The sequence below is a fragment of the Malaclemys terrapin genome, chromosome 7, assembly GCF_027887155.1.
Source record: "Malaclemys terrapin pileata isolate rMalTer1 chromosome 7, rMalTer1.hap1, whole genome shotgun sequence".
Taxonomy (NCBI): Eukaryota; Metazoa; Chordata; order Testudines; family Emydidae; genus Malaclemys; species Malaclemys terrapin.
In genome coordinates, this window is record NC_071511.1 from 83,741,412 (window position 1) to 83,765,012 (window position 23,601).

Here is a 23,601-nt window from a genome sequence, read left to right on the forward strand (position 1 = left end):
TCCTGAACTACTCACAGCTTCCAAAGAGAGCTAAAATATGCAGTTACAATGGAAAAAAATATTTAAACATCTGAAACTGGCTACAGGTAGTTCCTCCCCCTCCCCCCAAAATATCTGCCATCCGGAATTTGCTCCTTTGAGAAAGAAGCCCTCACAGCCATGTTCAGGGGCCAACACAACTCCCACTGAAATCCACTGAAGCCAATGGAAGGACTCCAATTGAAGTTGGATCTGACCCTTGAAGTTTTAAATTCCAATAGTAAAGGCATAATTTTGATTGAGTATAAGCAATTCTCAAGTAGACACTTATACCAATATCTAAGCTCCAATATTACAGGAGCAGTAAATGCACTACACTAGAAGAGAATTCACAGATCTTGTGGGATCCTAAAATACTGCATTTTATCCTGCAGAGCCAATTTTTTTCTTGTGATGACGGTGCAGGTCAAATATAGGCTTCACCAGCCCTCACAGGAGGTCTTTCAAATTTAAATGAACTATTTGATTTATAAAGTAATAAACCTTTCTATACAGTATTAAAAAGAACAAAGAGACGTTACATTTTACATTGAGCCGCTACATTCTTTACAATCAGAGGGCCACTTTTTTAGCACGATGGCCAGCAGCAGGTTCAAGAGTGCTTTATTTTCAAAAATATTTCAGTTTGTTTGTAGTGAGACAAACACAGTAAACTAAAATTTTGAACCGTTTTTCTTATAGCAAAAGTGGAAATAGTCTCACTTATGCCCCCATTTTTTTAAATGAATAGATTAATACATAATTCAGGCCAATGTGAAAAAAGGGGGAGCTTGTTAATGACACGATTTTAATGTTATTTTATCATTTTAAAACTATATTCACTGTAGCCATAAAAGGAAACAAAATAAATCAAACTACCTTTTTATACTGGTCAAATGCCATAAACTGAATTGCACCATATGGAAATATTCTAATCATCATTGCCCCGTTTCCTTTATACAACCCAAGGTAACCCTCCTTTTTGGGGACAGCACACAATGTAGAAAACACTCCTGTCATCAATACAAAAAAAGATATTTAACAGAGTTACAATGAAAAAATGTTCCAGCAAGTATTACTGACAATAAGACAGTATGCATATAACTAAGGCCAGATCATATTGTTCTTATGTAAGTGTGGAGGGCAGAAAACTAGCTTTCAATGCCCAAATGTGGTCAAAGGGAGGGAGATTTGGGCCTATTTCCACCAGCCTTCTTATCACCCAGGTTCTGTGGAAACTCCTTATGAATCTATGCATTTGATGCCCCATGAATTGGGGCAATGTAACCTGGCAGGAGGGAGATCTATTCCATGTGATATCATCCCCCCAGAGAAATACTGAAAAACTGGACACTACCAGCACACAAGTTAAAACCGACATTGATAACTTTAAATCTAGTCAATTACAAAGTGACTAATTTACTACACCTGCCTCTGAGTCTGTCAAAATTTGTGGTTTTACAATCATTTTCCTATTTTTAAAATTTATTTTTCTCCAACGCTGCTGTGTAGAACACAAAGAGGGAATAAACAACTGACTACAAAGGTGAAAGAGAAAAAAAAAAAAAAACTATCCACAGACTTTACTACAACATCACCACCATGGTATGTAAGCAGCTAACACACACTGATGAATTTATTATCCCAGAGGGGTATTGTGAAACGGCAGCATTATTATCCCCATTTTAAGGATGGGGAACTGAATTACAAAGAGATAATTTGCCCAAGATCATATAGGAAATCTGTGGCAGAACCAAGAACTAAACCCAGCCCTCCCAAGTCCCAGTGAAGGGCCTTAACTACAAACCCTCCTCTCTATACTATACATAGTTGATATCAAATGCATAAATTAAACAAATTTAAAAAAAAACAAATATTTTCTCACATCTTTCAATTAACTGTAAAGATTATTTGTAATATGTAAACATTTTTCATATTCAGATGTAATTTTTAATACTGACTTTGACAAATATTTACTCATTGAACTGAAGTTTCTTATCTTTGTCCTCTGCCCAAAAGTGATTTTTTTTTTAAACTGCTAAAATTCTGTTTAGTTATCCAAACAAAAAGGATGGCATTTTTCACACATCAGGAGAATGGTTCTTCATGTTCACAAGGTTTAGTTTTAGAAATTCATACTTGCTACAACTTCAGTGAGAACAAATACTTTTGACATGGCTAAAATTTCCCTCCTCCCCCTCAAAAAATAACCATTTATTGAAAACTGCTTTTATTTTAAAAGATACATGTCATGCGGTCCATGTTTCTTTAACTCCACACATTAAGAGACAGTATAAATATTTAACATGGATTTTGGCTAACTGAACCTATGTAACATTTTCTTCTCTATATCCATTTTTCACCTATTCTCCCTTCCCCACCGTTTTTTTTCTGCTGAATGTTTAATTAAAATGTGCATTTAATTCAAATCAAAGTCATTCCTGTACTCCAGTATCAAATCACACATCCGCAGTATGGTGAAATTTGATTTGAACATATAAACTGATAATTGCATATTCTAAAAAAAAAAAAAAAAAAAAAAAAATTCAGGGGATAAGAAGAATATTAGAATCAACCATGCAGCTATTTCAGCTTATGATTGTTAGACTGCATATTCAGACTCAGCTATTGCAGTCGAGTGCCCCTGCCGTTCCCTTCTTCTTTTGTATATCAAGCACAATCATTTCAATATTGTATTATAACTCAGTATTTCTCCTTGCCAAATGTTCTTTTTAAACAAAATTTCTTGGATTTTTAAGTTAATGTGATTTATAATTGGTATTTTACATGAACAAGTCATCCAATTCAAGGTTGTGCTTTACTGTGTACCTGCAACTCAATGAAGTTGTGCAAGAATATCCAGGCATCATCCATGCAATGATTCTAATCTGTGCAGAAGGGGGCAGTGTTACAGTTGTTCTGGGAATAATTTTGAATTACAGTAGTTAATCTGGAGTTTACACAGTCATTTAAGAAAAAAACATAAATGAAATGCCAATTCCTGCACTCCTTAATTGTCCAAGTAGCTCCACTTTCTTAGTCTTGTTACACATATGAGTAAGGTTTGCAGGATCTCACTGTTTATAAACACATTTTTTGAATGAACATTGGTCTTGGATAAACAATCTCATAGTATTAATTACAGTCCCCTGTGTGCAGACCTACCAAATCCAGCAAGCAGACAATGAAATTGTGCTCATAAAAAGCAACTGCCTATCCAATCATTGCATTTGTTTACAGCAATCATATTGGTAAGTAGAAGTGACACTACTTTCCTAAATAGTATAAAATTTAAACTTTTTAAAATGTACAGTAGCCATCTTACCTAAATGTTTGTAATGGTGATTATGAGCTTGCAGTAAAATCTTTACTCGATCCAATGGTGCAATAGTCGTTTTGGCACAACATCCTGCAACACCTTACCAACAACAACAACAGGGGAAGTTTGAGTTGTTCATGTCAACAGCTAAATCAAGTATTTCTCCACCGTATTTTCTTTTTAAATAGAACAATGTTTCCCCCCCCCGGAACTAAAGTATTAAAAAAGTAAATAAGCTTTCGTTTTCAGGAAAAATGTAATTTAAAACAAAAAATCCTAAAAATCTTAGTGAAATTAGTAAAATCGATCTTTAGATTTTGTTTAAAAGACCGTTCTTCTTAGCTGTTGAATGCCCCCCAACAACCACATGCAGTTATTCAGCAAGTTATTTTAACTTTCCCATCCTCTTTTTACTTTTCTTCTTTAAGTCTACAGAGTTCAACTTCTCTGCCATCCTAGCTGCTTTCTCTCCATGGTCAAGCTCTGTGCTGGGGGTTCAACAATAATATTTGGTACATATAACAATTAGAAACTAAGATTCACGGTGATGAGAGAAGAATGAGAAACTTAAGTAGACAGATCTTTATGACACTTTACAAACAGTGATGAGAGATGAGGACCTATCTGTGTGGGATATAAGTCTGTGTTTTCTCCATAGAGCGTTTTCTAATATTTCCCTCCTTTTCTTTCTTTTTTTAAAATAGCCTTATTTTTCAGAAGTCACGACTACAGGCACAATATATTTCATTCACATGAAAAAGAGACTTTCCTAAATGTGCTAATGAGGTTGCCTGAGCATTCAGCATCTGGTTAGAAGTTAGGTAATGATCTTTTCTGATTCTGAAAAGCATACAAATAGGAGTATGTGCATGAATTAAACAAGCTGTATTAAGCAGAAACATACAGGTAACTGTCCCCTCACAAGACACCACTTATTTATAATATTCTAAAGAATATTAATATAAAAAACTGTCTACTAGTTAGTTCTGTTGACTCCAACCAGGTCTTTAGAAAGATCCAGTTTTCAAGGGGAAAGGGCTGTAAAGAGACAATACTAAAGCAATGTTGTCTCTGAAATTTCTTTCCTTCAAATTTTTATGTTTAGCACCAACAGGTCTCCAAAACCTCATAAACACTTAAGAGACTCCAACCGTCTTTACCAATCTAATTTTTTAGATAATGCTAAAACATGTCAAAGAATACTACTTAACATTTAGATCTCAATCCTGCAATTTCATGCATACTAATTAGCTGGCAGGATCAAGACATTGGGGGCCATTTCTTTTTTCTAAAGTCTTGTGTACCATGAGAAAGGTTTTTTTGGAATAACTTTAGTTTTCAAGGGGAATAAACTGCCTTGCATCCACACACAAAAATTGGTGTGGGGGGGTTCAAATTATCTGGCATTTTATTGCATGTTAATTTAACTCACTTTGGAAATGAAATAACTATACTGTAATGATTTTTTGGGGGGTGGGGGAAATAAGGTTTATGGCCATGATTCTCAACATCCTCTCACAATCCTTAAGAACACTAATCATCCTAGAGAAGGAATTAAAAGGCAGTTTGTCTCATTTTCTTAGGTTGATAGTAGTTATGAAAAAGACCTATTAGAACATATTCCTCTGCCACCCCCAACAGAAGCCACACCAGATGTTGCTTACAACATTGGGGTAACCTATATACAATATGACAGGTTTCAGAGTAGCAGCCGTGTTAGTCTGTATCCGCAAAAAGAACAGGAGTACTTGTGGCACCTTAGAGACTAACAAATTTATTAGAGCATAAGCTTTCGTGGACTATGCATCCGAAGAAGTGGGCTGTAGTCCACGAAAGCTTATGCTCTAATAAATTTGTTAGTCTCTAAGGTGCCACAAGTACTCCTGTTCTTTTTATATACAATATGTTAACTATTTCCTTGGCAAGTACCATTTTTTGACAGTTCTCTGAAAGCTAGATGATCACTGGGGTGAGTATAAAATGGAGCATGGCCGAAGGCAGGGGTTCTCAAACTGTGGGTCAGGACCCCAAAGTGGGTCGTTACCCACCCAGGCTGGTGTTGGCCCCAGCAAGTCTGAAGCCCAAGCCACAGCCCCATAGCCCAGAGTTAAGATTACAGAAGCCCTTGTGCTTGGTCTTCGGTCCCTCCTCCTGTGTAGTAATTTTTTGTTGTCAGAAGGGGGTCATGGTGCAATGAAGTTTGAGAACCCCTGGCCTAGGGTTTACAGCTAGCTCTGCCACGTGACCTTGGACAAGTCATTTAATCTCCTGGGACCCAAGTTTTCCCTATCAGTGACAGGGGCAGAAGGGCACAATGTGAGGTTGTTCAAATGAAAGCCGCTTATCTCTTTCCCCATATAACAAACACCATGCCTCTCCTATGCCAAAGATGTTCACTTCCCACACTTTGCGGGCCCCATATGCTACCGCCCCCATCCCTTGTGCCCAGGGGGCCCCTGGGGCACAGCACGCAGCCAATGGGTTCATGTCCGTTTTTATCATGGGCTTGGTGGCCACACCAAGGGGGAGGGTAAAGCCTAGTGCCGCAGAGCCCCAGCGGCATGGCGGGTGCCCAGCAGCAGGGGTCTCACCGCGGCCTCTGCCGGCAGAGAGCAGGGGGCGAGGGGCGTTTACCTCCCGCTACGAAGGAGCGGAGCCAGTAGAAGTCTCTGTGCGCTGCGGCACTGGGCTCCGCCGGCCCCTGCGTGTCCATTGGGGCAGCTGGGGCGCAGCCGGCTCTGCGGAGGAAGGTTTCACTAAGGGAGCCCCCGGCGCCCCCAGCACATGGTGCCGGCACGTGCCCCAACACGAGCCAGACGGGGAGCGGAGCAGCCAGCTACGATCACTGCGCCGGAGCCGCCGCCGGGAAGGTGTCGGGGCCGCCTCTCTCCTGCCTGGGCATGGCCCAGGCCGCTGCCTCGGGTCAGAAGCCCTCGGAGCTGCTCAGGCGGGCGGGCGAGCGGCGCCGGCTGATCGCGTCAGAGGCAGGGAGGGCCCTGCGCGGGCGCTGTATCCTCCCCCGCCCGTGGCGCAGCCCTGGGGCGGCTCGTGTGCGCGATGCGAGCGCTCCGGGCCAGCCCGCCGGCTCCCCCTGCACCTGTCCAGACCCCCCCGGCGCCTGCCACACTTTTCTCTGGCCCTGAGCCCTGGGGCAGGCTGGTGTCTGCCTGCGTGTGCAGGGATCGCAGTTCCCGCCTGAGGTGTTCGGTTTTCCCCGAAGAATGAAGAGTGCAAGTTCTATATGTGGCTACCGAGATTGGCACCATCTGTTCATTGGGGATGGAAAAACCGCAGGCACCATTTTTTTTGGCGGGGCCGAAGGGAGGGCTGGTGTGCAAAATGCTCCTGCAGACTAGGCGCAGAGGCCTCAGCATAGCTGAAAAAAGATGGCTTTGGCCTGTGCTTTCACAACTAGTTGATAACTTCTCTCTGAGATCTGTAAACTTCATTACTCTGCTACAGGGGTCGACAAACTTTTTGACCTTAGGGCCGCATCTGGGTATGGAAGTTGTATGGCGGTCCATGAATGCTCATGAAATTGGGGGTTGAGGTGCAGGAGGGGATGCGGGCTCTGGGGTGGGGCTGGAGATAAGGGATTGGGGGTACAGGAGGGTGCTCCAGGCTGGGACCGAAGGGTTTGGAGGGCAGGAGGGGGATCAGAGCTGGGACAAGGGTTTTGGGCACAGGCTTCAGGTGGCACTTATCTCAAGCAGCTCCAAGAAGCAGTGGCATGTCCCCAACTCTGGTTCCTATATGGAGGTGTGGCCAGGCAGCTCTGCGTGTTGCCCCGTCCACAGGTTCCACCCCTGCAGCTCCCATTGGCCACGGTTTCTGACCAATGGGGGTGGCACTTGGGGTGGGGGCAGCATGTGGAGCCCCCTGGCTGCCTCTATGCATAGGAGCGGGGACATGCCGCTGCTTCCAAGAGCTGCGCAGAGCGGGGCAAGCCCCTGACTCCGCTCCCCGGCTGGAGCACCAGAGCAGGGCAAGTTCCATGCCCCGCTCCCTCGCGGGAGCTCAAAGGTCAAATTAAAACTTCTGGAGGGCCAGATGCAGCCCCCAGGTCATAGTTTGCCCACCCCTGCTCTGGTATGTCCCAGATCCACAAAGGTACTTAGGAACCTAAGCCCCAATGTTAGACTGCACTGCAAGCCACAAAACCCCTGCACAGCTGCTGCCAAACCTTGTATTACCTTGTAGGTGCCTAAATTAACTAAGTAAATGCCCAAATTTCCCGAAGTGCCTACATTTCTGCCTTTGAGCATGCTCGTTGTTGTCTCACTTTGTATGGCTATCTCCCAACTAAGCCCCTCAGTACAATCCACAAACTAGGAGAAAATAGGGACAGAGTGCCTGCCCATCTTGCCTGTGGGGCCTGAACCAGTATCTGCTGGATAAGTTCCCATTCAAAAATCTGGCTGAAAGAGGAAGAGGTTATAATTTTTATCCAAGTGGTTAGAGCATTCACCCAAGCTGTGGGAGACCTGGGTGCAATTCATCTGCCTGAGGGGGAGAAAAGATTTTGAACAGGGACCTTCCATATCTCTCAGGAGAGGGCCCCCACCACTGGGCTATGAGATATTCTAAAGTGGAGTATCTTCAGTCTCTGCTGTTGAAACTAGTTCAATTTGTATAAATAATTAAAGAGTTTTGGGACGAGTGGTAGAAAGAGAGCGTGCTATAGTCTGATGGTTCAGGAAGCCAACTGGAAGGTCAGACACCCAGGGTCTAGTCCCTCTCATCTGGGCCAAGCTGCCTGAATAATCTTTGTCTGCAAAATAATAGTCTGCAAACCCTATTGTTTTAATGCATTTTTATATAAAAGTTCAAAAAATTTAAGATTTTAATGGCAGGAAGGAGTGTGTACAAATCAGGTTTTTAAAGCATTACACAGAGTCAAGACTAAAGATTTCTCTTCCATGGTCTACACTGAACATGCAATAAGAGCCATCTGAACAGACCCCTGCCTCCCACACAATACCATTCAAGTAAACGGGGCTCTGCATCAGGACAAAGGTCTGCTTTTATGGATTAGTTTAGAAAATTGGAGCTTCACTCTGTACTTGTAACCCCTTGTACCTGTTTTTATCCATTTATAGGATGGGTATAATAGTACTTAGCTACCTCCCAGGAGTATTGTAAGTCATAAATTGAAAAGTGCTTTGAGTCCCTCAGATGAAAAGTACGTTATAAATGGCACAATTTCACATTTTCTAGCGGTGTCTATGAAACTGGCAAAGGACTACGGTACATCATCATAGGATTGCTGCTGCCAAACAATTCCTGAACCTCAAGATCCCTACTCATTTCTTCCGATTCAGTGCATTTCTTTGCTACAGGACACACTGCCCCTTCCAAGAGAAACACAAATGAACAACATTCCAGTACATATTGCAAGAAGTATGAATAAATTAGAGATTTAAGACAATTAGCTCATCTGGTTAGGTGTGTTTCCTCTCTTCAGTTAGCAGTATTAACAATATTAATAGTTAGAATTTTTCATGTTAAAAATGCTCTCCAAACTTTACCTAATTAATAGTTAATACCTTCTGAGGTGGGTAAATATTATCATCTCCAGAAACAAGAGAATTTAAGTTATTTTCCTCTCTGAGAAAATCATCGTCAAAGCCAGGATTAGAACTCCAGAGTTCTAGCAACCAGTGTTGTGGTCAGGGCATTGAACCAAACTTCTGTAATACAAGACTTCACTCTAATACCTCTCTTAACTCCTTTTTTTAATTATTTACATTAGTTGCACTGCTCCTTATGTACCTTTGCTGCCCAGGTATATTTGGGTGTATGTTATTCCTTTCATTAAAATGATATTGTCAGTTTAAAAATAAGTTTATTTACTTAGTGCTGTTCACAAAATCATAGAGAAATATTAGAAATTAGAGACAGACAAAATTATCTCTCCGCTACTATACATTTCTTCCTTGTTATATGTCCACATTGTGAGTGAAACAAGATTTTATGTTTATGTTCAGGTTTTCTCTTATGTGTAATAATGTCCATCTCCCATTGCCCCATGTTCAGACAGCAGCTGATCCTCTCCTTCACTTCCCCTTCCTCCAATATATTCTGACCCTTCAATTTCTCCACTCATGCATAAGGATCTCTTATGAAAGCTCCTCATCGCTTGTTTTGTTTCCTTCAGGAGAATCCTAGCAGTGGCCTTCCTGACCACAAACTACTTCTTTCTCAAAAAAACTTGCTTCCTTCTCCAAAAAATGCATATTACCCTGCTGCTACAAATTGTTACCAACACACCTAAAAAACTACATTATAAACCCAAATTTACCTCTCACCCAGCATACCTCCATCTCCTGCAGTCCTCCCCTCAAAACTTACCTCCAAGTCATTCAACTTTTATTCTATCCAGTCTTCAAGACCCTAAGAAACTTTCATTTAATTCCCATTTTATCCCAATAAACATCCTCTTATCTCATGCCCCCATTCCATAATCCCAGCATTCTTCTATATATTTATACTGTGCTCATCCAAGAACCTTGACTCTTGACTCTTTCCCCCAGAGTATCTTGAGTATACTTGAGTAGGGCCCTAACAAATTTCCCCCAGGTATCTTGAGTAGGGCCCTAACAAATTCACAATCCATTTTGGTCAATTTCACAGTTATAGGAATTTAAAAATAGTAAATTTCATTATTTCAGCTACTCAAATCTGAAATTTCACAGTGTTGTAATTGTAGGGGTCCTGACCCAAAAAGGAGTTGTGGGGGGAGGGGTTGCAAGGTTGTTGTGGGGGGGGCGGTTGTGGTACTGCTTCTTCTTAGTACTCTTTACTTCTGTGCTGCTGCAGGCAGCAGCGTTGCCTTCAGAGCTGGGCAGCTGGAAAGCGGCAGCTTCTGGCCAGGAGCCCAGCTTTGAAGGCAGAACCGCCGCCAGCAGCACCGCATGGTGTGCAGAGTGGAACCCTCAGTCAGCAGCCGCCACTCTCTGGCTGCCCAGCTCTGAAGGCAGCAGCGCAGAATTAAGGGTGGCAATGCTGCTGGAGGGGCGCTGCCTTCAGAGCTGGGCACCCAGTCAACAGTCACTGCTCTCTGGCTATGCAGGTCTGAAGGCAGCACAGAAGTAAGGGTGGCAATACCACGATTCCCCTAAAATAACCTTGCAATTCCCTTTTGGGTCAGGACTCCCAATTGAAGAAACACTGGTCTCCCCCATTAAATCTGTATAGTGTAGGGTAAACACACAAAAGACCAGATTTCATGGTGGGAGACAAGATTTCACAGTCCGTGATGCGCTTTTCATGGCCATGAATTTGGTAGGGCCCTAATCACATGAGTAAGGTTGCAGATTTATCGCAGCATTTTTTAATAAAAAAAGTCACAGAGCGGTCACAATAAATTTAGCACAAGTCACATGTTTTGTGATTTTGGATACAAAAATGTGACAAATGGTGGGCGGGGGGGAAGGAGCTGAAGAGCAAGCCTGCCCAGAACTCAACCTGTTGCAGCAACTTCTGTCCCCCCAGACAGAGCTCCTCGCTCTGGGCATTGTGACCTGGTGCTTGGGGTCACAGCACAGCTCAAATTTGGCTGACCGGCCTCTTAGTCATCATGGGGAAGGTTTGATGGGACAAATCAGAGTGAGTGGCCCTGCGACCTGGTGCACAAGGTCAAGTGAAACTCATTCAAATTTTCCCAGCTGCCTCTCCATCCCCATGGGCCAGACCTGAGCGGCGCTGCAACCCCATGCACCAGGTCACAACACCCAGAGCAGGGAGCTAGGCTCAGGCCCATGAGACAGGAGCCACCAATGCAGGGTAAGTTATGGATACAAAAACAAGTCACAGACAAATGGGAAAATCAAAGCATCTGTGACATTTTTCCTACCTTGACACATCTGCAGCTCTAATCATGAGCAATACTATCTTCACCCTTAAATCATCTACCATCTCCTAAGAGTATATCTACACTGCAATGTAAACCCAAACCCAACTTCCATTCTCAGACAATTCCGTCTGACTTGGGCCTGGGCTCCAGCACAGAGTCTGGCTTCTAATTTTCCCCGGGGGTGCACAACTCCTGCTCAGCCCCAGGCTCTGCCCCCACTCCACCCCTTCTCCAAAACCTCACCCCTACCCCCCATCTTCCCGCCTCCACTCCACTCCAGCCCTGCCCCCACTCCACCCTTTCCCCAAAGCCCCGCCTCTTTCCACCTCCTCCCCCGAGTGTGCCCCATCCCCACTCCCACCCTCTCTCCCTCCCTCCCTCCCTCCCAGCATCTCCTGCACACCTCTGAACAGCTGTTCTGTAGAGTGCAGGAGGCACTGGGAGGGAGGGGGAGGAGTTGATCGTGGGGGCTGGTGGGAGTGGAGGGGAGGGAGGGGAGCTTGGCTGCCAGTGGGTGCTAAGTACCCTCTAATTTTTCTCTGTGGGTGCTCCAGCCCTGGAGCACCCATGGAGTCCACGTCTATGGGCCCCAGTTCCCTGCAGGGTTGGGGGGTGGCTCAAGCCTGGGCCCTGTGAGAACTCAGACCCAAACTCCATTATTCTGCAGTGTGGATGCAGCTTGGGCCCAGGCCCACAGACTTGAGTCTACTCCTGAGAGATCATCAATGCAGTCCCATGGGATGTTGTCCTTTCTATCCCAAGACTGGCCAATTGACTCCTAGGAACTGGAAGTCACATCTCTGGTTCAAATACAGCTGCTCAGCATTTAACCCTTCCATTTTATTCTGATCATTGAGCTACAAGCAGAATGAATCTTTTCCTTTGTATGTAATGGTGATCGATACAAAGAAGACCTTTGCCATGTGGTTGCTATCTGGTCACAGGAGCACAACCAGATTTTGGTTCATCTAGTGTGAGACAAGCAAACAGTTTGACTTTAGCATGAGTTCCAGGAAACAGCAAAGAAGCTGGCAGCGTTGGAGATTCACCGGATCGCTGACCAGTACAAGGAGCTAATTAAGCAGCTCAAGAACAACTACTGGAAAGCCAGGGATGAGAACCGCACCTTTGTGAACTTGCTATCATGCTGCCTCTTTTACAAGGAGTTTGACCAGTGCTGGGAACTGTGCTCAGTCTTGTCCCTGAAGTGGCTTTGCCACCAGAGCAGCTACAGCACATTCTGGCTCCCTAGTCAGAAGAGGATTTTGATGCCTCTGGGGAGGAGCAGCCCGCTGCACAACTGGCAGCAGAAACACAAAGCAGAAAAAGCCGCTCAGCCTGGTACGTTTCTTATCCCATGTTTGTTGTTATTAATATAGGAATGGGGAGAGATTTCCAGTTTATGACCCAATGTAAAATTTATTACAAACTGCAGGCAGCAGCATATATCTGCTTATGGCAGATTGCATACCAGCACCTTGGCGTCATCCCACCACCACCACCATGTAGAATTCAGAATGTAGTTCAGGAAGTTCAAATAGTGAAACAAGCGTTTAAAATTAAATTTTTCCTTGAAAGTCACACGTTTTTATAGAGATGTGCAGGGGTGTTAAAAGTAAGAACCTTATATTGTCTTCCCTTTTAGTATGCTGCTCCATACAAAGTGGGCATGCCACAACATTACAAGCCACCTGTAAATAGAAAACTGTCGAAGGTGGGAATGGGGGGATAGGTTAAATGTAGTCTATGAGTGACAAAATCAGTGTCTGAGGTATGGTCAGCCGGTTAGGGATTGTATGCAGTCCAGAAATATGACAGGGCGTGGAGGAGATGGCTGTGTATTTCTTTGCAAGTCTGTGTGTGTTTGCCTGTAGTCCCTGGTTAGATGCATTCAGCCTGTATCAGAAGCAGTAGGGAGGCAATCATCCACACGGACACTAAAGCATCATCCTTCTTCTTGGAGCAGCTAGTCCTGGAACCCGCAGGGGGAGAGGTAGTTCTTGATTTAGTCCTAAGTGGAGCACAGGATCTGGTGCAAGAGGTGAATATAGCTGAATCTCTTGGTAATAGCTACCATAATGTAATTAAATTTATCATCCTTGTAGGGGGAAAAATACCATAGAAGCTCATCACAGTTAATAGTGGCATTTAACTTCAAGAAGGGGAACTACACAAAAATGAGGAAGCTAGTTAAATGGAAATTAAAAGCAACAGTTACCAAAGTGAAATGCCTGCAAGCTTCATGGAAACTTTTAAAAAACACAATAATACAGGTTCAAATTAAATGTATACCCCACATTAAGAAAAACAACAGTAAGATGACCCCCAAAAATGCCACCATGGCTAACCAACAGAGTAAAAGAGGCAGTTAGAGGCAAGTAGCCAAAGACTCAAAAACTAACAGCAATTTTTTTTAAAGTATATCAGAAGCAGGAAGCATAACAATCAATTTGTCTGGCTACTGGATGATAGAGATGCTGAAGGAACACTCAAGGAAGACAAAGCCATTGTAAAAAAGCAAAATTAATTCTTTGCATCAGTCTTCACTGCAGAGGATGTGAAGGAGATTCTCACACCTGAGTTATTCTTTTTAGGTGAGAGATCTGAAGAACTGTCCCGGAGTGATGTGTCAATAGAGGAGGTTTTGGAACAAATTGATATATTAAACAGTAATAAGTTACCAGGATCAGGTGGTATTCACCCAAGAGTACTGCAATTTCATATTTGAGTTCCTTCAGAACTGCTAACTGTGCTATGAAATCTGTCACTTAAATCAGCTTCTGTACCAGATGACTGAAGCTAATATGATGCTTTTCACAAAAGGCTCCAGAGGCAATCCTGGCAATTATAGGCCGGTAAGCATAACTTCAGTACTGGAGAAATTGGTTGAAAGTATAGTGAAGAAGAGAATAATCAGATACATAGATGAACATGATTTGTTGGGGAAGAGTCAACACAGCTTTGCAAAAGGAAATCATGCCTTACCAATCTATCAGAATTCTTTGAGGGGGGTCAACAAACATATGGACAAGGGTGATCCAGTGGATATATTGTACATGGACTTTCAAAAATCCTTTGACAAGCTCCCTCTCTAAAGGCTCTTAAGAAAAGTAAGCAGTCATGGGAGAAGAGAGAAGGTCCTCTCGTGGATCAGTTTCTGGTTAAAAGATGGGAAACAAAGGGTAGGAATGAATGTTCAGTTTTTAGAATGGAGAGAGGTAAATAGTGATGTCCCCCAGGGATCTGTACTGAGACGAGTGCTGTTCAATTTATTAATAAATGATGTGGAAAAAGATAAACAGTGAGGTGTCAAAGTTTGGAGACAATACAAATTTACTCAAGATAGTTGAATCCAAAGCAGACTGCAAAAGAGTTACAAAGGGGTCTGACAAAACTGGGTGATTGGGCAACAAAATGGCAGATGAAATTCAGTATTGATAAATGCAAAGTAATGTACATTAGAAAACATAATCCCACCTATGCAGCAAAATTATGGGGTCTAAATTAACTTTTTCCACTCAAGGAAGAGATCGTGGAGACATTGTGAATCGTTCTCTGAAAACATCTGTTCAATATGCTGCAGCAGTCAAAAAAGCTAACAGAGTGTTAGGAACCATTAGGAAAGGGACAGATGATAAAACAGTAGCTATAATGCCACTATATAAATCCATGGTATGCCCATACCTTGAATACTATGTGCAGATCTGGTCGCCCCATTTCAAAAAAGATATATTAGAAGTGGAAAGAGAAGAGCAACAAAATTGATTAGGGGTATGGAACATCTTCCATATGAGGAGAGATTAAAAAGACTGTCAGTGTTCACCTTGGAAAAGAGACTACTAAGGGGGGATATGATAGAGGTCTATAAAATTATGAATGGAGTGGAGTAAGTTAATAAGGAAGTATTATTTACCCCTTCACATAACACAAGAACTAGGGGCCATCCAATTCAATTATTAGGCAGCAGGTTTAAAACAAACAAAAGGAAGTACTTCTTCACACAATGCACTGCAATCTCTGCAACTCGTTGCCAGGGGATGTTGTGAAGGCCAAAAGTATAACTGGGTTATTAGATAAGTCCATGGAGGATAAGTCTATCAATGGCTATTAGCCAAGATGATCAGGGATGCAATCCCATGCTTTGAATGTCCCTGAGCCTCTGACTGCCAGATACTGGAACTAGACGACAAGGGCTGGATCACACAATTATTGCCCTGTTCTGTTCATTCCCTCTGAAGCACCTGGCATTGGCCACTGTCAGAAAACAGGATACTGGAGTAGAGGTCCCATTGGTCTGACCCAGTATGGCCATTCTTATGTTGATTCCCCCACAAATTTAGATTCAATAGTGGGTGCTGATAGCCGCAAACTTTTTCCATATTAAGATATCCAGGTAGGTAGTAAAATTTCAGGGAAGGGCACATTTCCCAGGCCCTCCTCTAAGTCCAGCCCACTCTACTCATAAATATGCTTCCCTGTCACCATAAGTTTGAAAACCTTTGTGGCATACACAGCTGGCTTGGCACTGACAGCTTGGAATAAAATCTTGCTTTGCCATTCTGGAACCCCTAGAATCGTTATGTCCTTGAGAATGTGGAATGCCTGAAAGTACAGAGAAGGCTTATATACTAAGCCACGGCTCTCCTCCCCACTCAAAGGGCCAGCAGGTCTGCAATTTTGAAACAAAAAGCAATAGTAAATTGTAATTTTCCATTGTTTGTGTAGTTTTTTTCACTGTGATTAACTGATTTGAGTTCATTCTGCTTCTTGGAGCTCAGGTGATCCTCTCAGAATACACTGAAGCTCAGTTTTACAAAATATAATTTTTTGGCCTTGAGATTCCATAAGGCAGTCTTACCTTTAGATACCCAGAACCTGTTTTGAAGCACTGAAATAATAATGCATTGTTTGATTTCTGCTTTTACTCCCTTCAGCCTCTTCCAACTCAGCAGTGCAGGCCCACTGAAGCAGGTCCCTGGGATGCAGAATTGTGACAGACCAGTCCAATCAGATGCTTTTTCATGGAGGACATTCTGGACAGGGCCAACAAGCAGGTGGAGTACCAGAGGGAGAAGGGTTCACAACAAGAGGGAAGGCACAACCAAGCTGCAGAGCAAGAGGAGAGAATTTCAGCGCACGAGGAGAGACTTGCAGCTTAGTTTTTGGAGCAGGAACACTGGCTGAGGGAGGATGATAGCATCCAGCAGAAAGACCTGTTCAAGAGGCTGCCGACGCTTACGGCCACCAGACTACAGACTCCTGCTGCACCCAAACTACATGCTGAGTGCCCTTCACAGTACCATGTGCTGCAGACCAGGAACGTTCTGGACATTTCCATGGTTGTGTGGCCCATACAAGTGGGACTCAATAGCAGCTGGACAGGGTAAATCTGCCCCATGCAGTCCTTCACCTCTGCTGCATAACTCCACCCCTGTGCTGACCCCATACTCCCTACATACTTTCACTCTTCTGCAGACAAGTACCCCCCGGAATGCCTCCACCCCTTCGCAACAGCACCAAGTGCATTCTAAATGTGGAAAGACGGGAAAGGGGTGGTATGGGACATGCAATAGTAGGGGTTTATTTGTTGGCACTGGTTTCACTGTTCAATGTTTGGTTTATGCACTTTGTTTTATTACTGGTTTTGTTGTTAGCTTATTACTGATGTTTTGGTATGCTAATGGCAGGCTGGCAATGGTTTTATATATTTTTTTCTAATTCATGTTCATAATTAAAGACTTTTATTTTACTAAGAAATGTTATTACCATTAGTGCATCACATCATATAAAGTGTATTTCAAATAATAAAGATAAACACACGATAAGGGACAACTGGTAAGTTGAATCCAATCACTATTTCTTAATACTTTTATCTACCTCAAGCCATACGCCATAATGTAAATCCACAATTCTTGCCACACATCCCTCTCTCCATTGCATAAGCAGTCATCTCATTCACAAGTACAATGCATGGGAATCAATCCCCATCACCCTCATTTCATAAGCAGTTATATTGTTCACAAGTACAATGTATGGCAGTCAACTGGGCCGGTGCTACCATTAAGGCAAAGTAGGCGGTTGCCTAGGGTGCCAAGATTTGGGGGGGGCGCCAAAAAGCACAGAGTGTCCCTGATCTGTATTGCCCAGGTGCCTCCTGCGCAGCTGTGATAAGTGCACTTTCTGGTTGAGTGTACTGGTTCAACAATCTATTACTGTCATAGGTCCATTCAGAGTCAAATGGCTCACCATGGGCTTTGCAAAGATTGTTGAAGAAAACAGGAAGCTACAATAATGCAGACAGCATTGATGACATAGGAATCCAAATGGGTCTGCAGACAGCACCAACAGGATTTCAATCAGCTGAACACACATTCAGCCACCATTCTGCACAAGCTGAGAGTGTAATTAAACCTTTTTTTGCCAGACAAAAGAGGGTACATGGGATCCCCCAGACAGTAACTCCATTTATGACAATGGCAGTTAGTGGCAATAGTGTCCCAGCCTGTCCATGAATGTCGACTTTTGATAATCAGAAAACCCTGGCATCATTAACTCTTCCAGTGCAGTCCACATTGACATCCATAAATCAGCAATTACTTCAGGGATATTGTTTATGCCCACCACTTTTGGGTAAATCACCCAAATCATTACACAGTGGTAGCTATGATATCTCCCAAGTTGACTTTCCAACGTTTAAGTGGCTAGCAATGGATTTGTAGCAGTCTGGGGTAGCCAGCTTCCAAACAATTATAGATTTCCTTCTCGATCTACATAGCAGCCACTATTTGTGTGTCCTGATACTGGAGGATGGGGGTAAGCTGCTCACAAAGCTCCAGAAATGTGGCTTCCTTCATGCAAAAGTTCTGTACCCACTGCTGGTCATCTGAAGTCTGCATGACAACGTGATCCCACAAGTCTGTGCTTGTTGCCCTGCTCCAGAAAGGCTGGTCTACATAGTGGCGATACCAAGAGTCACATGGAGCATCAGCCAGTTCAAATCTTCCATGTCTGTAATCCTCCTCCTCTTTCTCCATCAGGAGTCTTTGATAGGTTAGAAAATGCCACCAGAATGTCCACCAGTGTCTCATGGATACTCTGCCTGTTTGCTGAAACAGGAACAAAAACACAAGCAAAAGAAGATCTTCAAATGGTTACTCCTCCATGTTGCTGGCTGCGGTTGCCAAGACCATGTAGACCCAAAAGACAGGTCAGCAGGATGCATTAGGAACTTTGTGGATTGTGACAACTTCCTGTAACGTATGGTAGTACAGTCAGGTTGTTCCACACTGCACAACAAACCAGGGACTAGAGCGGCCACAGGTAGGAAGGCACTGGGAAGTTTGGAATATGGTGGTTTGACTTGAGTCAGTGTACTGCTGTGTGGATGTTGGTCTCCCAGGTTTGGGGTCTGAGTCCAGAAATTGTAAACCTGGGGTCACCAATGAATGTGGATGCTCAAGCCCTGGTCTTACAACCCAGGGTCTGTGGACTTGACTCCCACTAATCCTGGGCTTATGTTGCAGTGTTAACTTACCCTCTGAAGCAGCTCAAGGCTCTCTTTCTTCCCTTAGCAAGAACAATTTTTGCAATTAAGGCGGTCCTGGGGTCTACTTCTCCACAAGAACAGTCTTTCTAGAAGGATCAAATTGGGTGGGGGGGTGGCACCTTCCAAACTCCACCTACAAAATAATCTCCACCTGTGTGAATCAACAAAAATAGCCACAGCTATTCAAAATATGATAGTGTGTGCTGCTTGGCTCTACTGCCCTATTTGAGCTTGGCTCTCCCTCAGTGAGGCTGAACTATGTCCTTGGACTCTGGTAGATTCCTTGAGCTTTGCTCCATCTTGATTAGGTGGGGAGAGATCAGTGGTGGTATCTATAAAGTGCCACCTACTTGTGGCACCAAAATTAGATGTGTCAATAAAATTTGTAGATCTATGATCCTCCCTTTCTTTTCTTACACGAGGAATTAAATAATAATGTTGTAATTTAAAATCATCACTGGGCATGTGTGTTAACACCTAACCGAGGTGAATGGGACAGTTCAGACCTCTCAGAGCTGTCATGCCAGGCTCTTGGCAGACTCAACTTTGCATGGGTTGGTTCACATTTCTAAGAAACTTTGAAACAGCTAGAGACTTAGTGTTTGTTATTCAATGAAAACTGAGGCCATGTCTACTGTACATTCTAAGGTGATGAAGACACATCCTACAGCAATGGAAGGGGTTTTTCCACCACTGTAGGTAATCCACCTCTGATAAGTGATAGCTATGTTGTCAGAAGAATTTGTCTGTTGACCTAGCTGTGTCTATACTGGGGGGTTAGGTTGGCATAGCTACAGCATTAAGGTGTGTGAATCCCTGATTGCTGTAGCTGTCAGCCTAACTTCTAAGTGTAAACCAGGCCTGAGATTCTGGAGAACAAGATAGTATCATAGAGAAGTATCAGTTTGGCATATTGGCCCAAATTGGGTATTTCCTAGCCCTGCTACCATCGCAGGAGCAGTTTTCAGGCAAGCAACAGAACTAGACCATTTCCCCAATTTAGAGATACATTAAAGAGAGTGGCACACTTTCCAGTTTGACAAAACGTTTGAGGCAATAACAGGAATATTTTAAGGTCTGATGTACACTTAAAAGTTAAATTGACAATTAACCTGCAGTGCAGACTTGGAAAGGTGGATTATTTACAGTGATGAAAAACTCCTTCCATCGCTGTAGGAAGCATTTGCAGCACTGTAGCTACCCCTTTATAGTGACTCTTGTGTAGACATGGCATCAGTCTTTCTTCAGGACTGACTGTGAAGGATTTGGGAGGGCTGACTTTGCTCTTACTTCCAGTCACACTTCCTTGCTCCTTTTGTCTCTGGGAAGTAGTGGGCAGTTTTGTCTGAAGTTTCTTCTCCTGGGTGGAGAGAGGCATAAGGAGAGTCTTCTTGTTGTGTCCTCATACTGCCTCTTATTACATCTATGCACATGTGTAGGGCTCCGTGTCTGTCACAAGGGTTGCGGAAGTCACGGATTCCATGACTTTCTGTGACTTCTGCAGGGGCCAGTGTGGCTGACCCCAGGCCTACCCAAGCAGCTGGCTCCAGGGCCAGCTGCTCAGGTGGCCCCTGGGACACCCACATGAGCCGCTGCTGAAACGGCCCTGGGGACAGCCATACCAGCTGCTGCTCTGGTGACCCCCAGCAGCAGTCCCCGGGTGGCCGGCTGGAGCAGGGACCCTGGCAGCGGTCCCTGAGCAGCCGCGGTCCTCGGCCACCGGCAGCTGGTGCCGCTGGCCCCAGGCGGCCCCCGCAGCAGCGCCCTCCCCCGCTCTCCCCCAGCAACGGACCCCCCCCCGACGCACCCCCGAGCAGTGGCCCGCCACACACTTCCAGCAAGATTTAATCACAGGTATTTGTAGTATAAGTTATGGACAGGCCATGGGCCATGAATTTTTTATTAACAGACTGGCCAACTCCAGAGAGGAGTTGATTAAGACGTTTTATATGGTCCAGGGCTGGTCTGCACTGGGTGGTAGATGTTCAACTAGTGGGAGGTGGAGCACTCAGGCTACAGGGTTGTTCTCTACTCTTGTTTGCCATAACTGAACTCTTGTTTGGTTGACAATGTCAGGGGTCTAACCATGGTAAGAAAACTTTGTTGTGACTTCAGTCGACATAGTGTCCAAGTTATATCATATAGTGGATGTGTTGGATCTGTGCATTGCCTTGTGTGCTTGACTCTACTAGCAACTTCCTGCCTTATATCAGAAGGAGCAGTACCTGGGGGAATGTAGAGGCTGTTGATGTGACTAGATTTAAGGCATTCTTTAATATAGCAGCCGGCATGCTGTTAAGTACAGGGTCTAACTTCTTTGTGTGAGGGGATCATGTCCACGCTGCACGAGTACATTCAACTAAGGAGTAGCAAAGTCCTAGTATTGTTGATTGAAAAGTGAGCAGGGCTGCACCCCGCTTTGATGTAACCAGCTTGTTGAGTATGTTGTTTTGTAAGCTAACCTTGGTTTTAGTTTTCTCTGCACTGGCTTTAGAGGAAAGTGTGCAGTGAAGACTAACATGGAGGCATATGGGATTTATGGGGAGAGTGGGACTACCAGAGAAGCTTCTTATTTTTCTCCATTGGGGGTGGGGACTCAACAGGAGCTTTTATTTTTCTTCCAACTCCCTCGGCATATTTGCGTATCCTCCTTTGGATGGGGAGGGAATGGTAGCAGCTTCTCTTTCTCTATGAGTGACTAATTGAGCACCTATGGATGAGTGTGTCATTATGATACTGATTCTACTATAGGCCATGTACACACAGATGCATATTTCATAGGCATGTGCACATTCCCTCCTTGTTTGAATTAAAAATAATAGGGCAATGTTTTAAAACCAACAAACCAACAATCACACCACCGTGAATACCAACCCAACATTGAACCCCCGGGATCTAATAAATTAATGATTTGTACAGGCACATTGGGCATCACCTACTAAGAGGTGATGAACTTTAATTATGAAACTATGACCGGTCACTTCATAATTAATAGAATAATTTGTTTTGCATGTTTTTTAAAACCTAAAGCCAAAACATTGGGTCTAAAATTATTTTCAGTGTCTGTTTTTAGGTTAAAGCCCCTATACGCTGACGGCAAACTTCTGGTTAGAAAACAAAGTCCAGGGGAGAGGGGACAAACCTGCAGTGGTCCCGGAGGGACCAAATAGAATCAAATAGGTCTTTTCCATCTCTCCTCCTAATGATTCTGTAAAGAATTGGGCAATTTAGCTTTTATTGAAGGCATCTCTTGTATTATGGGGGCATTTGCGCTGCACATGGTATTCTCATCTAATTTCTCCTTCAGGCAGTCTCCTGTTATGAGAGAGGGAAAGGGCAGTCTCCTGCCTAAAGAGGCCAGGGAGGGCAGGGCAAGGAATCCCACTCCAGCTAGGGGGATCCAGCTCGCGTTTTGCTTTCTACTAGCAGGGGTAGGTCCAGCGAGAGCATAGCCGAGCCTCCCTCCCAGAGGGTCTGGCCTGGGGAGAGGCTAGCCGTCCGCGGAGAGCCGCATATTTTACTCCCCAGTGCCACTGGGTATCCATATTCCGCACGGGGCTTATTTTGCTCTCCGAGCTGGCTGCTTGGAGGGACACGCCGCGCCGCACGAGCCATGGAACTCCACTTGCTCCTCTCCAGCTGTGGCTCGCCCAGCCACGCACGGATCGCCCTTTCCTGTTAGTATCCTACCGACAATGCAACAGCCTTGGTATGTATTTGGAATCAATTCCCGGAGCCGTTAACGCGCCCGAGTCGGCGGCGAAGCCCCCTTTAATGCATGGAGCCTGTTTCATGTCCGCTTTGGTGGCTTGGTTAAAGTATAGTAACGACTTCTTCGATAGTTGCAAAGTTTAGCTGCAGCCTCCCTAGGAGAGACGTGGAAAGTGCAATCAGGGACACCCAGGCAAGCAGCTCGTAAAACTTACAACTAGTCGGTAAGCTGTCTAGGCAGTTCTCTTACGGGGCGGTAGAGCTCTGCATGGACGTTTGGGGGGAAAAATAAATATTGTCGTGTATTTAAATCAAAGACAGTTTGTTGGCTAAGCGACTGAGACAGTCCGGGCTCTGCCTGTGCTGCTACCTTGTTTGCGCTACAGCAGCTAGCTAGAGCCTGCCTGGAAAAACCCGCCAGGCAAGCAAAGCTGCCTTAAACCTCCATGGAAAGGCAGGGAACAATTAAAGGGACACTGACCAGGAGTTTGGGCTCTAGTGTGCCTTTTAAAAAGAAAGGAACGGCCATACAGCATCCTTTGGAGGTTGCCTTTAACGTGGGTTTGGAGGTTTTAATCTAAGTAATTTTTTTTTTTTGGTCTTTTCTGTCTTTCTCTTTAAAAGCCCTGGGGCAAATTCTGGTCTGTTCATTTAGATTTACAGCAGTGTAACTCCATGGATCTGTATGGAGTCTCTCTTGATTTACATCACTGTAAGTGAAAGCCTAATTTGACCCATTGTTTGGCTCCTCTCTGCATGAGAAGATTTACAATAGTAGCCTGGGACCACCTCTGACTACTTTTTCTACCTCTTGCAAAAATAAATCCCCAGGTATGCCTTGAGTAGGAGAGGGGGCTTGTTTTGGGGGCTGGCAAGTATTTTACACTGCAATAACACATCCCATAGCACTCACTGGAAAGGGCAAATCCTTTGCCCTTGTGCTCAACAAGGCCTCTCATTTTAAGAGCCCATCACAGTACAGGCAACTGGAGAAGGATAGCAACTTGCCTGTAGGGCTGGTTCCAGAGACTCCTAAAAACATGAGCATAGTGAGCCAGCCATTTGCTTATGTGGCCAGTGAGGCCCCTCACATTGAGACACTTAGAATACATGCTGAGATGGAGGGTCAGTAGAGGAATAGGCCCTCCTACC

General features: G+C 44.2%; 2 protein-coding genes across 3 annotated transcripts in view; one reads left to right on the forward strand and one right to left on the reverse strand.

The window, feature by feature from the left end:
- Nucleotides 1-6,297, reverse strand: part of LOC128840419 (solute carrier family 25 member 16-like) — a 67,323-nt gene extending 61,026 nt beyond the window's left edge. For both annotated transcript variants that reach the window (XM_054034350.1, XM_054034349.1), the window contains exons 1-3: nt 5,972-6,297; nt 3,344-3,436; nt 898-1,031 (exon numbers count right to left, since the gene is read on the reverse strand). In XM_054034350.1, coding sequence (XP_053890325.1) covers nt 898-1,031; nt 3,344-3,436; nt 5,972-6,050 — 306 coding nt within the window. In that variant the 5' untranslated portion in view covers nt 6,051-6,297. The remainder of the gene's footprint in view (nt 1-897; nt 1,032-3,343; nt 3,437-5,971) is intronic.
- Nucleotides 6,298-22,206: 15,909 nt separating this feature from the next.
- Nucleotides 22,207-23,601, forward strand: part of TET1 (tet methylcytosine dioxygenase 1) — a 149,279-nt gene continuing 147,884 nt past the window's right edge. Inside the window, exon 1 of the mRNA XM_054034170.1 lies at nt 22,207-22,447. The gene's annotated coding sequence lies outside the window, so the exon portion shown is untranslated. The remainder of the gene's footprint in view (nt 22,448-23,601) is intronic.